Genomic DNA, 21,128 nt, shown 5'->3' with positions numbered 1-21,128 from the left:
ATCCTGCTCAGGTCAATTTTGAAAACTATTTTCTCTAATGTATGACTTTTGATTTCACTCACTAAATCTCTCCCCATTCTTTATTTTAGATAAACAAGACACTTACATTATCTCAGCAATATGCAGCTCTGTTTGTTAGTAACATCACATCACTTATCTTTTTTTTTTTTTTTTTTTTTTTTTTTTTTTTTTTCCTGTGAAGCAAAGCAAAACTGTTGGCGCATTACATATAAAATGTTCCAAGTCATTGTTTAACATTTTTAATTATTTAGAAAGAACTTAGTACCATTTGAGCCAAATGTTTTTAAATTAAAAAAAAAAAAAAAAGATAACTGTCAGTCAACTATTTTAAATGCTTTGAAAATTATACTTAGTTGTCAAACTGAATAAAACTAAAGAGAACAACATTTTCCACTTTTAGGAAAAAAAATGTAAAAAAATATTTTGTTCCACAAAATTTGCACAAAATGGATTGTTAAAACTCTGTTCTTACCCCCTCCATATTCTCTGTTAACCTAAGAAATCTGTACCATTAAGAGCACTAGTCAGTCTTGTACTGTGGTGATATTTTAAGATGTGTGCTCCTGTCTGGAAATGTTAGATTACGGAGGCTACAATTAAATAATTTGGATTGGAAACTGAATTTCAAATCTGAAGTTGCACACTTTCATTCGTTGATATCACATCCTATAAATAAGCCCAACATATTTGACTTAGATACTTGCGCCTATGATATTTCAATGATTCTCATTTTCAAACAGTGTCCCAAGAAGATTCATATTCTCAGATGTTTTTTATCATTCATCTGGTGTCTTTCTTTTTGTCTGTCCTTTTTGTACTTTTGCAACCAATTACATTTTTTGTGTCTGTGTACAAACTCCTAAGCAATACAGCCCTTGTTTTTCTTTTATTTTTCATTTTCTGGAAGATCGCTAATTTCTTTTTCCAGTGTTTTCTACTTACTACTGACTACAGTCTGTCACATTATTCAGTGTAATTTAAGTGTTTGATGCATGTAGCTCTCCTTCTAGTTTTCTGTTTGTAAACACATCCTGAGCAGAATCACCATTTGTCTTTGTACCCCTGAAATCTGCAGCTACCAATTTGCAATGCAAGGTTTGCTCCTGTGTTGTTTACCTCAGTAATTACACACTTTAAATTCAGAGAGTGTAATTTCTAACCCACAGGAAAGAAAGTGAGTCCCAGAAAGAAAAACTTTGGTGCCCTCAGTCTAGGAATCTCATTCTCAGGTGTCTCTGTGGAGTGCAGGAAGTTTTTGCTATTTTTGTTGTCGTTGTTGTTGTTGATTCTCCTTGGTCAAAACAGCTTGACTGAACTATCAATTTCAACACTGAATACTTTTCAAAAGTAAAGGTCTTTTATATTTCAGCAGTCCCAAGATATCTATTTTTATGTTTCATTTGACTAGCATCTGTGGAAGTACAAAATTAATACATTCTAATTCTAAAATCTCCAGTCCTTGCCTTTCCTTTCCCTTCTTTTTGACACTACAACCTTAGTCACAATTAACGATTTTTTTTTTATTTTTTTTTTTTTTAAAAAAAAGCCCCGAAACTGGAATTTAATTTCCTCAAACAGAAATGAAATAACCAGGAGCTCCGACTGACATTTGAGGTGAGCATGAACAGGATTGAAACAATGTTAAATTCTGATCCTACTGCTATTAAGTAATTCGCTGTAAAGAAAATCCATTTGAGAAATGGATTGATATAATAAAGAAATATCTACTTCCAATTAAAAACATGCACTCATTTCTGTTGTCTCTCTCTGTCCGTCTCTCTCTCTCTCTCTCTCTCTCTCTAATCTTATCAAAATGACTGAAAACACTTTTAAATTTGTTCCCTTTGAAACAATTCACAGATTATTTTTGTTGCCAGACCTATCTAAAGTGTGTATTAATGCCCTATAAAGGAAATTATTGTGTCATAACCCAATTTAACTTTGCTCCATGAAAATTTTTGAGTTGTTTGTGGTGAGATTAAACATTAATCTCTCTAATGGAGAACTCAACATTAGAACAAGACCTCTAATACTCCTTGTCATCTATTAAGAGTAAGAAATTATCCCTTCCAGGATGCATTTAATCCCATCATAAAATAAATGTCTAAAACAGTAAGAAAATTATGTTCACTAATGCCAGCAAACTTGAGTTTACTTGATCTCAAAATGAGTTCATTGATGTCAGCTAAACAAAGCAACCTCCTGTATACAAGTGTGATTCACTTCCATATGAACCATGGTAAAAATAAATTAATATATTGACGCAAAGATGTGGGTCAGACTGGAAACTGAAATAAAATGATTCTTTTTTTCCTCTTTGTGTCATACTAGAATGCACACAAACTGATTTATATTACTATTTTTCAGTTCTCAATTACTCAAGTAGAAAGTATTTAGTAGAACAATTTGATGTGTCTTGACAAGGGAAAAAAAGTGACTTTAGTTTTAAAATACTATTTTTCTCTGATGAACTTCTAAAGTAATCTAGGAAAGACATGTTCATTAGAATCTCATTACTTGGCTGGGTAATTGCTGTTCGTATCAAAAACACAAATCACAAGAAAAGCTTATTAAAACAACCTATTAAAAACCTCAGACAGACAGACTACTCTGTAGTATCTGTCACTAAGTCATGTGGAGAGTACCAAGGAAATTACAAAATTGAAAAGCCTTGTTAGGATTATTTTTTTCAATTTGTGTTTAGGAACAAGTTATTTTTTCCTCATACTGTCTGTGTCTGAATACCTTATCCAGTCTACAGTTCAGTGAGTAAAATAAATAGAATATCTGCTATTTCCCATGGCAGATAATTTCATATATTAATATACTTTTGTGCTGGAAACTTCATTCTTGTTCTTGAGTGTTTCTTTTCATTTTCTTGCTTATTAACTTTTTATCTTTATCCAGTTACCTGTTTTAAGATGATCATTGCCACAGCTGACCATTGCCTACCACCTGTCCTTCCGTCCCGAATTCTCCATCCTAACCTTACTAATAGGCCATAGCTAACAACTACAGTTCTGATTCAGCAAGTCAGTGCTCAAGATGAAGAAGACAATGCTTATATTCTTTCGTACTGAAGGAAAGTACTGTGATATTTAGCTTACTATTAAGGAGCTATTTCTGTCTATCCATCTTCATTTCAGTACTAAATCAAGTATCAGTAATGAGATAATTCATCTAATCGTCACATCAAGTATTCCTTGGCACAAAGTTAGTGAGGGTAAACAAGAAATCTTGCACTTTTGAAATAAATCTAATTCAGCAACCAGAATACTTATTCAGAAAATACTGGTGAGACTTTGCCTCTTTTTGTTCCTGCATAGTGCATAATAGCAGCATTTATAGGTGATTTAATGATTTTGGAGTCAAACTTAAATTATATCACTGTTGACAGGATTTTAATGTTTCATCAGTCACGTACTAAGATGATGTGGAAGGACACATTTGGTAAATATTTGATGAGTGCCATAAAGACAGGGGCAAAATTACATTTCCAAGAACTTCAAAATTATTAAAATAAAGTTGCAGGTTTTTGTTTTTTTTTTTCTCTTCTCTTCTCTTCTCTTCTCTTCTCTTCTCTTCTCTTCTCTTCTCTTCTCTTCTCTTCTCTTCTCTTCTCTTCTCTTCTCTTCTCTTCTCTTCTCTTCTCTTCTCTTCTCTTCTCTTCTCTTCTCTTCTCTTCTCTTCTCTTCTCTTCTCTTCTCTTCTCTTCTCTTCTCTTCTCTTCTCTTCTCTTCTCTTCTCTTCTCTTCTCTTCTCTTCTCTTCTCTTCTCTTTTTTTTCTGAGCAGCAATCTTTTATTTCCTAAAAGGTCCTAACGTACTCCAGGGAACGTAATCAAAGACAGTCACAAATAACTCAATTCATGCTGTTACTTTAGGATAGAAAACATGGTGATTTTAATCTCACTAGACACTTTAATGCAATCTAAAGCCACAGAGAAAATATGTACTCTCCATAATTTCAAGATAAAAGGTTTGCATGGCATTATGTTTATCATCAGCCTAGAGGCAGAATTTTACTAATACACTGTTACTGTCCTGATGAAGAATAGTAAAAGCCAAAAATGTAGGATTTTCTTTGTCATTTTAAATGAATCTTTCTCCTCTATGGTAAACAGTAAGGTTCTGATATTTAAATATCAGACGTTTTCATTTGCTAATAAAAGCCATCAGTGAAAATGTCTTCTCTAATACACAATTAGCAATAAGCTTCTGCATAATGCAATTCATATATTTCAGCCTAGTGGCATCATTCATACAGGTGAAGTTCATTATCTTTCTATTCGCATCTCACAACAGAAACACTAAGCACAAATAATCAATCAAATACAACTCAGAAACTTGGAGACATTGTTTAGCGTGCACAGTGTAGATGAGTGGACATTTGGACTGGATGATCTTAGAAGTCTTTCCAACCTTAATGATTTTATGATTCTGTGATCATCTATAGACAAAAACTGTCCACTACCAAAATTCTTGTTTCTCTTATATTCCATTAAGTACATAAATACATACTTCATATTATGTCATACTATTTCTAGAATCTTAAACTTGCTCATCACTGTTTGGAATACTCCCACAGAGATGAGTTATTTTCTTCGGTAGATCTCCTGAAGATTTATGAACCACATTTGACTTTCTTTTACTATTGTCTGTAGTGGTATATTTTCTTCTACATCCTCACTACTTACAGAGAAGCACAAAACACAGTTCTCCTGCTAGCATTCAAAAGAAACAATCTATGTCATTCTTACTCAACTCATCTTTTCTAGCTTTGTCCATAGAAAAGGCAGTAGCCACTAGTAAGAACTCTTATTTTGCATGAAGAAAGCAACATGCCCAGGAAAATTTCACTGCATTCATTTTGGTTCCTTTCCTTGATTTCTCTCATCGGTAAACCAGCTGAGAAAGAGAATGTTTTCCATAAGTTCTACAATGCCATTGACAGAGTTTTGTTTTTGTTTTTTGAGAAGAAGGAGGTTGGTCACACATTTCAAGGCTATGGTACGATAGGCTATTGGAGGGAGGCATATATTTCTTTTGATGTGGAGACAAAACATCTGCAGCAAACTTCCCCAATATCATGCTCATATGAGGATCTAAAGATATTTGCCTTGCTGGTAGGGCCCATGACTGATACACTTGAAATGTATAACTGAAAAAGAATGGTGAAGTATTAGGAAGGAGAATTGCTATGTATCTGGCTGTTGGCAAAAGAAAAAGGAAAAAAATAAAAATAAAAATCTGCACACTGTTGTTCAGTAGGTAGACATTAAATTTCACAACAAATGGTATTTTTGCAATAATTATTTGAATAACTTGAGCAGTTACTGTATATAGTGCCCATGGTTGAAATTAAAAAGAGACAAATTGAAATGAAAAGCTGACTCTCAGCCAAAGCTGAAGGGATGCTGCTGATACCATCTGCTGCTATAGCCCACAGGAACCAGAAAACCACAGAATTAGCTTTATGTGAGGAATTATGTTTCATCTGCTTTTTAGGGAAGATTAACAGGAGCCTGTTGTCCAATTGCAATCTTAGTATCCATTTAGCATTGTTTCTGATTTTGTTAAGAGTGGTTTTAAATCTCTGTTGAGAAGTGTAAATGCTTTACCCAAATGACACAACTTTTGTTGCTGTGTCACATTAGATGAAGTCATACCCATAACCAGTTTTCTTGTGCATTTTTCCGATGCAGAACTAGTGATCCAGTGCATGATACCAAGAATCATTTACCAATTTTTTTTGGTTTGCATTACAAGCGCTAAAAAAGTAACTGACATAAGGTAGAGTGAAAACTAGGCTTTTTATATCAGCCATTGCCAGCTGCTGGCTTCTCCACTAAATGCGAGTTCCTGCCAGATCTGCAGCTGGTTTTACTAACTACAATAGCTGAATAGATGTTCTTTATTTACAGAGATAATTCTTGAGGCTCAGTTTGTTGTTCTCTGTATTGTTTTTGTTTCACTGTTTCATCAAGGTCCCTAATTAAGGAAGTGAATATTCTTTCAGTGTATGTGGGTTTGAAAACTTGGTGGTTTTTTTGTTGTTTTTTTTTGTTTGTTTGATTGGTTGGTTGGTTGCATTTGTTTTGTTTTGTTTTGTTTTTAATCACTTTATTATTTTGTTTTATTTATTTATTTATTTTTCCTCTCTCTCAAATCAGAGGATGACCTGAGTCTTCATGGAGTATGGAGCAGAGAAGCCACATTCTGCCTACGCTAATCACGTTGAACTGGATGTAGAAACCCCAGTGGTGTTGGTGTAAGGAAAAGTAGTTTTACATAAGAAAAACACAGTTATCATTTCTGCTTATCTAATGAATTTGCACATAGAAATCCCATCGTGAATAAATACATTTTATTCAGAAGTCACATTATGCACTGCTTCAAAACAAAGCTGAACAGGTACCAAATGAGAATATTTTACTTAAAGAAAATGAGATCTAAAGGACAGGGTTATGTCAAGAACAGGAGAAATTCACAAGTCCAGTGAAATCAGTTGCCAAATTTTGTATATAAACTAAGCATCACAGCAGAGGATTTTCTGCTCATTCCTAGTGTCAAAGCAATAAGTGGAAGGCTCCTGAAACCTGTGCTGCATGAAGAGGATTACATCTCAAGTAATTACTAACCCCATGATCCATCTCTAACAAAAAGCATGCATTATCAGTTATTTTATTTTCAATGCCTAGGATCAGGTCAAAATTTTATTTGTTATCTACAAAGCATATTTTATTCAGTGTACAAACTCTGGGATTAATACATTTGCACTCTCTTATAGACAATGGTCTGCTTTCAGTTTGTTTGTTTGAAAAAAAAAAAAAAAAAAAAAAAAAAAAGTCTTTTCATTCTAAATTATTTCTAATGTATCTATTTCCTGAGTTTCCATTAAACAAGAAATACCTCTTGTAAGTGAAACTATTTACCATGCCAATTACTAACACTATGATATCTTATTTCAGATTATGTTAATCAGAGAATACGTAACGCTGAGTGTTCTTCTCCAGGCTGAAAATCTAATTGTAATGACTGCCAGAAAATTCTTATATCTCTTCCTTTCAAGCTTATTCTAGAAGCTGTATATAATTATATAATAATCTGAGCATTAAACAGGGAGATAATAACTGATATTTTGGATTTACTAATACATAGTAATAAATCAGATAAATTTATCTCAGCAGATTTATTAATACAGAAAAAAAAAAAAAGTTGGATTTTAATAATGGTATTCATGTTACATTACTTTTTGAGGTTAACCTCTTGCAAACTCTACTCTAAATCTTTTATATATATATATATATGAGAGACAGCTACACAGTTTTTTTGTTTGTTTTCATTTTGTTTGCTTGTTTGTTTTTTTAATCCTTATCTATATCACATAGCTAAAATCTTGCCATTTTTATGAATATGGTACACCCTTGTTTTGCCAGGCTGCCTGTGTTATTTTAAGCCCATGAAATATTTGGAACAGATACTTCCCATCACACTGTGCAAATGCCAGGCATGAAATATGGGTTCAATTTAAGCCAGTGGTACACTTTTCACTGACTTTGGTGGGGCTAGGATTTCTCCTCGTGAATTTCACTTTCACTATCTTGTTTTCACTTCATACACAGCCAAAAGGAAGGGGTGATATATGAGTATCACTTAGCCAAGAGGAGCCTTAGGAAGTAGCATAACACATCTAAATCATAATGTCTTCCCTATTTCTTATTTCCAGAGGTTGTAATATGCTGTTGATCTAAAACAATATTAAATGGCTTTATATTTCCAATATAAACACTTAGAAACTCAAATTTATATAGGTTGGCTCCAGACTAGTTTGGAAATTATTTCCAGCCTATTCCTTGTGCAAGAATTTTTACTAGAAATAAGTGAGCTCTACTTCTCTTCTGCTAGAAAAACCTACCAGAAATTCCTACTCTTTTTTACTGATTGTCATGATGAGATATGATGTGGCCTGATCAGCATACTGTAATAGTACTATAAGTAAGAATTATCCCTTGTCATTGAAAAAACATTATGTATTATTCAAAATTATTATTTTTATTATTAATGATTTGCCAAAACTGGCCACTGTTTCACCCAAACTCATTTTTACACCTCCCCTTCCGCCCCCCCTCCCCCCCCCCCCCCTTTTTTTTTTCCCATGTATTTTACAGGAATGGGAAGAGATGGGAGTATCTATTCAAACATTGGATTTAAGGGATTATACTAAATTACTAAGCATTCTATTATGAAGTTTATTTTGGAAAGGAGCCAGATGGACATTCCTAGAACAGAAACTACAGAGTCAGTATTTCTTGGCCAAATGTTCCATAATGTATAGAAATTGATTTAAAAGATCCATTTGGCTAAGGAACAGTCATGCTGAACTTGGTAAAAACATACACAGAAAGAATGCAAAGATTTCAAAGTCAAGTAAAGAAAGGGGTTAAAATATCCAAGGAACATTTTTCCTTTATCCTACTGTGGGGGAGGGGGAAAAGAAAAAGTATCCAGAATATTTGAAAGAATAGTTTTCTTAAAATTTTAACTGCCTCAATGACATTTCTTAGAAGAAAAGAAACAAGACAAATCTTTCTTTACAGCAAGGCTTGCCTCTATGGCAGATTAACAATAAAAGCTTTATGTGATATGGAAACAATTTCAAAACAGAGTTAATTCATCCCACTCACTCTCAGCCTCTAAAGGATTTCTTTTCTTCTTCCCTGCCGGTAATCTGTCTGAGCTGCAAAATTTTCATTTTCACAACATCAGATTTCTATTTTAGTGTCTGTATCTAAGGCAAGCTATTAAGATCAATAATACCTATCACAAACATATGCTAATGTCTACCTCATTTTAATTCTTTTGCATCTGAAGCCTTTTCAATCTTGAGGACTCCTATAGACAGTGACAGTAGGTAACAGACATAAAATCTATGTTCACGTGTTCTGTTCAATATTGTACCAGTCAAATCTATACTAGCTTCAGAAATTTCAAAGAGACGTAGCTTATTTTAATTTTATATTTGCTGAACACAGTGACTTAAAGAGATAAGTAGCAAAAGAAAAATTTGAAGTCAGTGATGAAATTATTCAGCTTACATTTAACAAGGAAGAACTAGTTAGAAGTGCTGACAATCTTGTGAGCCCCCATCTGGAATACTGCTCTTGTGAGGCCCCATCTGGAATACTGTGTCCAGGTATCACAGAATCACAGAATTTTCAAGGTTGGAAAAGACCTAGAAGATCATCTAGTCCAAACCATCTAGTCCACTCCATACCAACGGTATGGAGCCGTCAGTACAAGAAAGACATAGAGCTGTTGGAGAGGGTCCAGAGGAGGGCCACGAAGATGATCAGAGGGCTGGAGCACCTGCCCTATGAGGACAGGCTGAGGGATCTGGGCTTGTTCAACCTGGAGAAGAGAAAGCTGTGGGGTGACCTCATTGCAGCCTTTCAGTACCTGAAGGGTACCTATAATCAGGAGGGGAGTAAACTCTTTGAAAGGACCAATAATAGTAGAACAAGAGGAAATGGTTTTAAGTTGAAAGAGGAAAGATTTAGGGTGGATGTTAGGGGAAGTTCTTTACTAGGAGAGTGGTTAGGCCCTGGAACAGGCTGCCCAGGGAGGTTGTGAATGCCCTGTCCCTGGAGGTTGGATGGGGCCCTGGGCAACTTGATCTAGTAATTGTGGAAGTTTGGTGGCCCTGCCAGGCAGGGGGGTGGAGCTTCATGATCCTTGAGGTCCCTTCCAACCCAGGTCATTCTGTGATTCTGTGATTCTGTGATCCTGCTCTGCAAACTGACCTATTATTCCCCAGCCTGTTTTTAATGGTGCAGATTTATTACACTGTGGTACTTTGGACTGCACTGACAATAAATTTCTCTACTATTCTATAAAAAATATGTGTAACCAAAAAGGAATTTTGTGTGTATTTGTTTTCTGGGTGAAAGACTCTTTCCTTGTGGATAAGTACACAAGGACCTTTCCCAGTATGAACTAAAAACCTGACTTTATCACATAGTTTTAAAAACAGGTTTAAGCTTGCATATTCAACTTTAGATACTTGCATACACCTAACAGTGTTTGAAAAGCACCCTGCTGGAGCACTGAATCTTGTTGTATGACTTTTTTTTACAATTTGTATACTTAGGTCACATCAGTTTTCCTGCAGCTGTTAATCGTACATAAATAAGTTACTGCAGTTAAACCATTAGGCCTCGTTGGAATAAAACTTTGGACTTTGTGGTGATGACCACATCATTATAGAAGCCATATAAGAGACTGCCACTCATTCTTTTAATTATCTACTAAAGGTTTTCATTAAACTTCATCTCTTTCCTATTTGTATAGGAGAAAAAAATATATGAATCAAACATTAAAATACTATGAAATAAAGTTACAATAAGGGACACTGACTGAAGATTGCAAGAAGCTGTCAAGAAAATCCACTTTATGCATTGGATGTTGCCAAACTTTTCTTTCTACTGAATTTTCTTGGTAGGAATGCCCCTGGTTTGATATATATGTTCAATACTTTGACCACTTAGATATGCACTTGTGTATTGAATGACAACTAACAGATGCCATAGTGGATGTGGTACATTTGAAAAAACACCTTTGACATGTTTGACATAAATTAGTCATATAAAAGGCATCATTGCTAAACTGTCTGAACATGAAACAAAGTTCACTTAATATTGCTGAATGAGCTGATCGGGTAAGAGTCCTCTAGCTGTCCTTATTTCATCAGTAAATGCTATAAAGAATTACTGGGAGATACTAGGCAAACTGCAAGAGGCTTGTCAGCTGAGCAAAACTTAGAGGGCTTTATTGGAGTCTGGTCCTTCATTTTTTATAAGTCCTTAAAATCAATGATAGTTTTAGCAAAGAAGTAGTGATCAGACTCTCTAGCCCTTGACTAGATGGAATTTCCAACAAACATTGATTAGATTTATTTTCTAAACAAAATCCAAAGCTTTGAAAGAATCATGGAGTCATAGAGTCACAAGGTTGGAAAGGACCTACAAGATCATCTAGTCCAATCATCCTCCCTTTACCATACCTACAGAAAACCCCTAAACCATATCTCCTAGCTCCCTGTCCAGACACCTCTTGAACACTGCCAGGGATGGCGACTCCACCACCTCCCTGAGCAGGCCATTCCAGTGCCTGACCACTCTCTGAGAAAAGGCCACATGCATTACCTACTTCAAATTTCTACTTTTAGATTACTTAAATTTCTCTTTGATTTTGGTTATTTTATTACAGAAAGTGCCTGAAAAAGAAAACAAAGAAATCTGCTTTTTCAACTTGCTTTAAGCTTCAGAAGTATAGCAGGATGAATGCTACTTTAAAAATTATAAAATTGCTTTATTGGTATGACAGAAATATAAAGCAGTTTAAGTGACAGAGGACAAAGCAGTGAAAGTGCACTTTGAAAATGTACAAAGAACTGGCTACCTTTGTAGGCTGATTTTTTTCCAAGACATTTAAAAGCGCTGAGACATACTCTGCTTTATAGCTCAGTCTTAATCCTAAGAGAAGTTACTAACTTCTGATCTCAGCCACATTTACTGATTCTCAGCTTTGTTCAAAAACTGTTACAGCTGTCACCTAACTGAAAGACATTTTCAGTACAAGAAAATCTGATTATTTTATGGGTAACTTTTTATTCTTTCGATTTTACTCTCTGTTACTGTGAATCTACTTGTCAAATCCCTGTTTTTTTTATCTTTTCTAAATGAAAAAAATCTGCTTTTTAAAAATTATTATTTTTATTTTTTTTTAATCTTCCCCAGGGCAAGTAGTACGACCTTTATTACAGCTCATCAGGCCCTGAAAGCAAACTCAGTAACCACCAACATCTGACTTCTGAGCAAAATAGAAAAGCTCAGAGTAGAAAATAGAAAACATCACATTGAACAATGCGCTACCCCTGTCCCTTTGTATGAAAATAAATAAATAAATAAATAAATATTAAAAAAAAAAAAAATCATTTATTGTCTGCAAAAATATCCCTGAGAAATGTGTGATATATCTTGTGTTTTGTTTTTGTTTTTTTCCTTAATGTGTATATATATTATGTGTTTATACGTAAGACTCATATATGAGTATTATGTGATTGCAGATAACATATATGCAGGTTGCTAATGAATCATATGCTAACCTTTTTTCTTTAAAATAACAAGACTAACTTCAGATATTACCTGGGAAAACAAACACCGAACATATCAGTGGGCAATATTTCAAGTCCATGCACTCTGTGAAGAGAAGTCTGGTTGCATTTTACCAGCTAAAGTTGTCTACCTGTATCTGATTCCATATCTCAGCTCACTGGGTACTGAGAAAATAGTTTCACATGCATAACTGTTTCATGGTAAAACTGTGCTAATTTACAATCATAAGGCAAATCAAATGATATGGTTTTGACATAGGGCTAGAACAATTGATCTGCACTAACCTGTAGTTAATGATGATTTGTTTTGCTTTGTTTGCACTTTAGTAGTAAATACCTGAAGTAATTTTCAGACAATGGAATGCTGCACATTTTTTTTTTTTTTTTTTCCTCAAGAAGTTCATTCTCATGTGAAGATTCACAAAAGGCATGACATGTCATTAAGGGGCAAATAAGAAAGAACTCTGTTTGATTGACAAGTGGAAAGCAGCTTTTGTCTGCCTGACCCATGTCAACTATGGACAATGAGCCAATAGAAAGGTCACAGTGAAAAACAGCCAAGGGGAAATTCAGGCTTCCAAAGCTGGAACGGTAAGGCCAGTAGCTGTGAAGTCTGTAAAACCTCAAATGAATGATATTCTTCTAGAAATTTGTTCTACACTTAACATGGTAAAGGGCAAGTTTAGGTTGGATATTAGAAAGAACTTCTTTACAGAAAGGGTGGTTAGGTACTGGAATGGGCTCCCCAAGGAGGTGGTTGAATCGTCATCCCTGGATGTGTTTAAGAGCTGTTTGGATGTGGTACTCAGGGATATGATTTAGCAGAGGTTTGTTGTTGTGGTATTGTTTCATGGTTGTTTTTTAAGAGATAGGCTACCGGTTAGGCTGCAGTTGGACTTAATGATCTTCAAGGTCTTTTCCTACCTGAGTAATTCTATGATTCTATGATTCTATGGTCTCAATTGTCTAACTTGCTTTTACATACTTTCTGCTGACCTCTTGACTTTGAATCTCTAATGGCATCTTAGGACAAATAATTCTTGCTAACAAAATTGTTTGCTTAATTTTCCTCTACAGGCCAGGTAGATATCCTTTTCAATTAGTAATCATGTAGATCTATCTCCTAATTTATACAGATTCAGTGTTCATACAGTGTTCTCCTAACTGCTTAGCCACTTGTTAAACTAATACTATTGGACAAATTCAGCATGCAGTTGTAAAAAAGTAAATGTAAATAAAGAAAAAAATATAAACTTGTCTCCCAGTTTCATCTCTGATTATCTGTTTACAGAACACAGTGATTCACTGTGAGCTCACATATGAATATTAAATTATTACTCCCATTCCCTGTGTTATCTCAGCTACTCTGACTGTAAAGCCAGAATTAGGGTTCTGACTTACGCCCACCAACACTTTTGTTCTGCTCATACTCCAGTAGCTCCTACAAGAAGATAAAATCTAAGCACTCTCAGGAGGAGACACCAACAAAGTTACAGTCTATCAGTATCCCGAAGGGAAACAAATGAAAACAATATCTCTGAGTAAGTTATGGGGTTTTTTTTACACTAATTATTTCAACTTTGCATTTTAGCAGAAAAAAAAAGAATAAATAAAAAATAAATGTATGTCATATTCTTGCAGACTACCACATAATTTCAGAGGAAATAAATTTTCCTTACACAACTGATAAAGTGGAAGGCTCTGCACAGCTTGGAAACAGCGTAAATATTGCAGGGCATATAAAAAGATGCCAATAAGGAAATCAATTCAAAAACTGAAAATAGGAAAAACAAAATCCCAATAAACTAAACTAACAAAAATTGAGAAGGGCAAGTTTGTAACAGTGACCTTAGATGACCTCCATTAGTGGGTAATTACGACACAATCAATAGTCCTTATGCATAACTGTGGATACAAATGGTCAATTGAAAGTGATAAAAGAATGGTGATCAATAAACATTACAGTCGGGCACAACTGTCTAAGAAGCGGGCAAAAAAAAGAAACAACAAACACAACAATATTAACTTTGGAAAACTAATACAAGAAGCAGGATTCATCAAGATTTCAAATTTGGACAATTTCCATGGTGCACTAGATCACTATTTGGTTTAAATGCTTTTCTATGAAACTAAATTAACAGCCTGGTTACAACATGTATACCTAACAATCAACTTTAGTTCGATTCAATTTTGTGAGATGTGAATAACCACACTGCTGAATGGTACCTACAAACCCTGCACATGTGAAAATGGAGATGCTCCAATTTGTTGTTTGATATGCAAATCAAATCAAAGCATTGTTTCTTTGCCCCAGTAACAAGAAAAGATCCTTGTTGAGACACTAAATCTTCTGTTGATGCAAGATATATATGTATATATATATATTTTACTAAACCAAAGTCCAATTAATAATCAGGAGAAAGTAAAAGAAGCAACATTTACTGAACTCAACCAAACCTGCATCTAGCCCTTGATGAAGGCTAAGGTATAATTATATCATGTAGTTTTATTCCATTGCTGCTCCTCAGCCATGAACAGTCCTTTAGAGCTGAACTTTTTAATTCAGTGTTTCTGTTCTTTTTCATTATTTTTATTTTATTTTTAATTTACACTCATCACTAGAAGACAGAAGTCAGTCAGCTATATAATTTAAAACACGTTTACCAGAGCTTCATACATACACACCCACTCTTCCTGCAGTCAGGGAAAACTGAGGAAAACCATCGCTGGAGCGTTGTTTCTACAGATGTTAGTACACAATTTTTTTATTCAGGAAATCACATAAACACAGGATGGTTTAGAATGGGAGGGACCTCTGGAGAAATGTCCAAGTACTCCTCAAGATAGTGACCAGAATTCACTCAGAATTCACACAGAAGTGTGTGGTTGGTCAGAATGAAAAATAGAATCCAAAGGGATCCATGCAAAAGAAACATAATTTTGTTAACTTAAAATTGGATTAGAAAGTCTCTCCCAGCAGAGAGAAAGACAACAAACATATTATTGTAGAACTATGGCAATCCATTTGACATATCTTCCTAAAACCAGTTCACATGCACTGCTTTGAACAGTTTAGGTGATTTCAAATTAAACATATTGTTTTAAATCAAGAAACTATTCAAAGCATAGTATTAGAAAAATATGATGGATCTAATACTAATGACAAATAACTGAATGCTAATTCTATTGCTTAATACTGCTTTGAAAGCTTATATTTCTAGATAAACAGATCATATTACCCTGAATCTTTAGCAATACATTTCTAGGGCCAATAAGACATTTGGTGAGTACCCTTCACTATGCTTGTCTCCCCACCATTTTGCCTTGCTATGATTAACTGGGTATTGCATCTGGACATGACACATGAAGCTCAGAATGACACTCATCTCATCCTGATATTCACCATTATCTACATTATCTAAATTTCCTCTACATGTTTATGACCAACTAGTGGATTGTGTTGTAAGGAAAAATGTTTTGACTACATATCAATCAGTTCTAGACCTCCTTGGTGATTCTATGATTCTGTGATAAATGTGTTAGTAGACTATGCAGATGACAAGCTTATATTTCTATGATGATCATAATTAGTTGGGAGTGCCATGGGAGACTGATAGTATTGTATCTTTATAACATTAGAATTAGGTGATTGTGGCTTTTGGTTAAAAATCATTAAACTTTCTGTATATGTTATTCTTTTGCTTGGGACTGATTAAAGACATGATATTCTGCTTTCTTGTATAGGGCTGCATGATTAATTACCAGAGGCTATACTTGGAAAATAATGTATTTGTAACAGTAATTGTCTGCATTTTTTCTACCCCAGTTTTGCGAATTTTACCTTGTAAAACAGATCTTAGTCAGTGTACTAGACTGAATGCTTCCCATTGTTATATGGAAATGTGTGTTTACACAGTCAATTTCAAATGTGCTTTTGGGTAAATGGATCAATTGGTTAAAACTTGACAAAGGCTTGCATGAGAACAACATAGGAATTTGATATCATTTACATATTGGCAGGGTGAAAATCAAGATATGCAGATTGTTAAGATGCTTCATCTGCTTTTTGCTGTCCCTCTTTCCTAATTATGGTAATGGGATAATGTTCTAGGAAGTGTCTTGTAGCAGTAGGAAAGAGGATGATAGTCTTTTTGACATTTAACCTTATCTGAAAATCGTCAGATAAAAAGATACCTTCTGAGAAATAGAGTTCAGAACACAGATAAGGTAAATGCAATTGTTTTTGTAGGGCAGGTGTTTTAACTATGCTAAGTATTTCTTAAGCCAGAGCTTGCAGCAGCATTTGTTTCCCATTTTATTTTATTTTTTTCTTTTTCTTATTTTTTTTTCCCTTTTTTCCCCCTTAACTTTTGCAAGACTGCTACAAACAAATAATATTGTGTGATTTTGATGTACGCTTCAGTGTGAAGCAACTTTTTCTTCCCTTTGTTGAAGAGTCATCTTTCTCTTTGCACAGGAGTAAGGCACAAATTCCTGCATACCACCTTCCATGCACAGGAACAGTCAATCAGTCAAGTCACACAATATTGAAAGAGGTTAAATGTCCTCTGCACACTGTCATAATTCACCAAATATATCAGGCAATAAAATCCCGTGATAACTCACTTTTCATGACAAATCTTGTAATGAGAAGTGAAAATGGGACAAATTCATCTATTCACTTGACATAGATTGTAACTAGAATGAGAAAAACTAGCCCAGAATTAACCCATTCTCGTAATGATCACACAGCTGAAAACTGATGTTACTCTTTGGCTATATTCCTGAATGGTGTTTCTCAATTTTATTTGCCTTCTTTTTTTCCCAAACACCTTTCTATCAGCATTGAAAAACAACAGTAACTGCAAGGGAATGGAAGAAAAGAAAGACTTGTAAGCATCTATTTAGCTATTTAAGACTATTTCTGTGTAATAGAAGAACAGTGCAGATATATGTTGAAATTAACTGCACAGCCACTGCCTGTATCACGTATTCCACCTTGAAAGAATACTTCCTTCTGGTTCTACAGTATTTAACTTACTAAACTGATATGATTTCTACTTCTCAAACCAGATATTTAATCTCTCTTTTATGGAAAAACCATGGATACACTTGAAAAACACATGGTACACTTGAAGATGAACTGAAAGATAAGAAAATGAAAGGAATTCATTAGTTCTTCAAAAAGCATTCAAAAAGATGGTCTCATGATATAAGCGTTTATTGCCAAATCCTAAGATTAACATAGTTTTACTACTTGGGTAGATGGAGGAAATAAGTAAATAAATAAATAAATAAATAATCAAGAAAACAACAGATAATCAAAGTACTTTCTTCATATATTTGCAAGAAGTCACTAAAAGTACTGTATAAAAAACAAAAAACAAACAAAAAAAAAAAAACAAAAAAAAACAAAAGACTAATTCTGAGTACTGTATTCAAGCACTCCTATGAAGGGCCTCAGTGAATGAATAAGTACAGGGCCTACTTCACTTTCAGCACTACTAATATGAAGCCAAAGATACCATAGTTATGTCTTGAAATAATTAAGTGTAACCGTATATAATATAGCACCAAACTATGGAAGCAAGAAAATGATTAAACTATGGAAAACTATATGAAATCAATACAAAACTATACGATTAAAAATATTTAGATTGCTGTATCTCTGGCACATTCTGCAAAACTATAACATGTAGTATCAAAGTGACCTCTGCCCATCCTGTCACACCACATCAGCTTGTCTTTTGTCACTGTGTCATTTGACAGCATGTTATGTGATGAAGCATGACATAATATGGAGGACAATCTAAAATGAAAAGGTAACCTTTTGTGACACATATTGCATTAAAGCACCAATAGTACAAGTAACTGATAACATTTTGATCTGTTCAAAGGATTAGAACGAATGTTTTCCATTGTTATGTGGGCACTTGTGTTTACAGATGATTGGGGTTAAAATAAGCTTTTTAGTAAATGGACCAGAGTCCTGTTATTTTGTTTAGAAGAGATTTCTTCCTACATTGAGGATAATTTTCTCTCACAATATCTCTCACATCATTTTGCTCCCCCGCATGGTGTTAGTAGCAAGATCTATTCTCCTATGAGTCTTTGTCATAAAAGAATGGAAGTAATTTGGTATCTGATGTGCAATGTATAAGAAACTTCTGAAGGAAAAACAGTGTAAAAGTCTTCCACTCTCTTGAGTTGGAGCTCTCCAGGAAGCAGAACAACCTCTTCTACCTTCCATCATGGAGTTTAACAGTCATTATCTGGGAAGATGAATGGACATAAGAAAACAAAAGAGGCAATTGGGCATAAATAATCAATACAGAGGTGATTTGTAGGCCAAAACTATTTTAGTTTATTCTGAAAGATGCTATTCACAGCACTAATTAGTCTTACTCAGAATCATGTTGATACATTCATACTAGCCAACCTCTAAGACCTACCAGATAGTGAAGGAAGAAACATCAAGAATAACTATAAAAGTGAGAGATGGAAGATTTACTAATGAACATTGTAAACATGAACAAATTTAAAATGGAAGTTGGAAATCATAGAAAAACGTGCTTTAAAGTAACCTTTTCAAAGAAAAGAAGATATACACACATTTGAAAGCACCAATGTGATAAACAAACAAACAGACAACAAAACAAAAAAGGAATTATAAAGATGGTGACACCCAGAAGAAAAACAAAAAAAAAAGTGTACTGTGGAGGCATGCAGGCACTACTTACACTTAATCAAGTCTTTGTTACACTAAGAGTAAATGATACATTATTTTAAAATTCTATGCTTTTTGTTGATTTTGCTGTTTGTTTGTTTCCTTGTTTTGAGTATGATACGGAACACTGAGAAAGAGCATTCTGTCATGAAATATTACATTTATTTTCAATTTCCTTCTGGATTTTCCTGTACAAGTTTTTTTTTTTTTTGTTTTTTTTTTTTTAAATTATTATTATTATTATTATTATTATTATTAAATTTATTTTTTTTTTTACTTTTTGCTTTTCTTTTTCTTACATACAGTAGTTCTTCCAGACATAGTTAATTACCTTTCATGTCTGGTTTTTCCTAGATAGGTTGAGATCCCCAATACCACCCTGTCTCTTTAACCTAGCTATTCTGCCCCAAACTTTATCATCATTTCAAATCTAATTTAAAGCCATGCCAGTAAACCCTGCTATCTTTTCCACAATGATCCTCTTTCATCTTTGAGAAAGGTGAACCCCATATGATGCCTGCAAGCCCAGTATAAGTAGGTCACTCTGTTGTGAAAAATACCCAAAACTGTCTTGGCAGTGCCAGGCATGAAGCCAAGTGTTCATAGATTGGATCCTTCCACTTTTTTTCACTGTCCTTACAACCTGCAGGAGGCTAAGACAAGAAGACTGCTTTCAAATCCTTCACCAGAAATCTCAAGACTCTGACGACTCTATTGATGGCCTTTGAACTACATATAACTGCCTTGTCAGCTCCCTTGTGAAAAAGCAGTATCAGACTATGATCTGTTGGCCATAAGAGTCTGGGCAGTTTCTTGATGACATATGTTACTCAAGCCAGTAGACTTCATCAAGAAGAGGGTTTTCCTCAACATATTAGGCATTCACTTCATGTGGGGAGGAGTGACATACAGTTGGTATCTGCCTCTTCTTGTTTCTGGATGTAGCTTTAGTGCTGAAGGAAGGCTTTTGTGCTTCTGGATTTGTTCGTTTTTCTAATATAAGCAGGCATTCCACATCCAGATCCCTGTACCTGTTGTACAGAGTCACAGAGTAGTTTTGCTTGCAGTCCAGAGCACAAACTTGTGTCCACACACTACTTTTCTTTGAGTTGTGGTTACATGCAGCATTAAATAAATAAACAAAAAATAAATTTCATACTTTTTCCCCCTCTTTTGTTTTGTTTTGTTTTGTTTAATATGGAGCATTCATATGTAGCAGTCAAACAATCAAGACAAGAATGAATCTTTTCACATCAATAAAATGAGTGTTCATTATTTTTTTAGCACCCTGGCTGAACTTCCAAGGCAGACATTTTAGGCAATGGCACCATGTAAACTGTTTTATATTGAGGCTCAGTTTTAGCTGATAGATTTATTAATATGATAATTCTTCTTTGTTCAAACATTTTAAATTAATCAGTTAACTAACATTTAATAATTAATAAGAACTAGGCAAGCATGAACTAAAAGTCACCCCTCCTTTAATTAAATTAGTTGGGATTCAAGCACCTATACTCTTTGATTTTTCATTCTTAATAAAGGAAATAAAATCTTTAATAATGGAAACAAAAACATGCTGGAAAATCATAGTAATGATGGCATTGTGCCCATCTTGTGGCCTTCTATGATGGAGTGATGGCGATGGTGGACGAAGGGAAGGTGACTGATGTCATTTCCCTGGACCTGAGCAAGGCCTTTGACATGGTCCCCCACAACATCCTCATCTCCAAATTGGAGGGAAGTGGATTTGATGGGTGGACAACTCGATGGATAAGCAATTGGTTGAAAGGCCACAGACAGAGGGAAGACTTAGGTTGGATTACAGGGGGAAGTTCTTTACCAAGAGAGTGGTGAGGTGCTGGAACAGGTTGTGGATGCCCCGTCCCTGGAGGTGTTCAAGGCCAGGTTGGATGGGGCCCTGGGCAGCATGATCTAATTTTAAATGTGGAGGCTGGTGGCCCTGCCTGTGGTGGTGGGGGTTGGAACTTGATGATCCTTGAGGTCCTTTCCAACCTGAGCTGTTCTGTGTTTCTGTGGATTCTGTGATTCAGTGAATATTTTAACAGTACTGTTAGCTAATTCCATATTGTTTGACGAAGCATTCATAGATTCTTTTTTCTATGGGATTACATATTTCAGTGATCTCTGAATGTCCCATTCTGATTTTGTTAATTCTTTTAACGAACCGGTATGTAATTTACTCTTA

At 34.6% G+C, this 21,128-nt stretch overlaps 1 protein-coding gene across 5 annotated transcripts in view; it reads right to left on the bottom strand.

Moving 5' to 3' along the window:
• RIT2 (Ras like without CAAX 2) overlaps positions 1-21,128 on the bottom strand; it is a 163,107-nt gene that overhangs the window by 29,081 nt on the left and 112,898 nt on the right. The window contains exon 6 of one of the 5 annotated variants that reach the window (XM_072359621.1): positions 17,402-18,467. The exons of 3 other annotated variants lie outside the window; for them this stretch is intronic. In XM_072359621.1, the coding sequence (XP_072215722.1) occupies positions 18,435-18,467 (33 nt within the window). In that variant the 3' untranslated portion in view covers positions 17,402-18,434. Of the gene's footprint in view, positions 1-17,401; positions 18,468-21,128 lie in introns of those variants that run through there. One more of the 5 variants, XM_072359620.1, reaches the window with a different exon arrangement.

Source organism: Excalfactoria chinensis, chromosome Z (assembly GCF_039878825.1).
Source record: "Excalfactoria chinensis isolate bCotChi1 chromosome Z, bCotChi1.hap2, whole genome shotgun sequence".
Classification (NCBI taxonomy): Eukaryota; Metazoa; Chordata; class Aves; order Galliformes; family Phasianidae; genus Excalfactoria; species Excalfactoria chinensis.
This window is presented reverse-complemented; position numbering and strand designations above follow the sequence as displayed.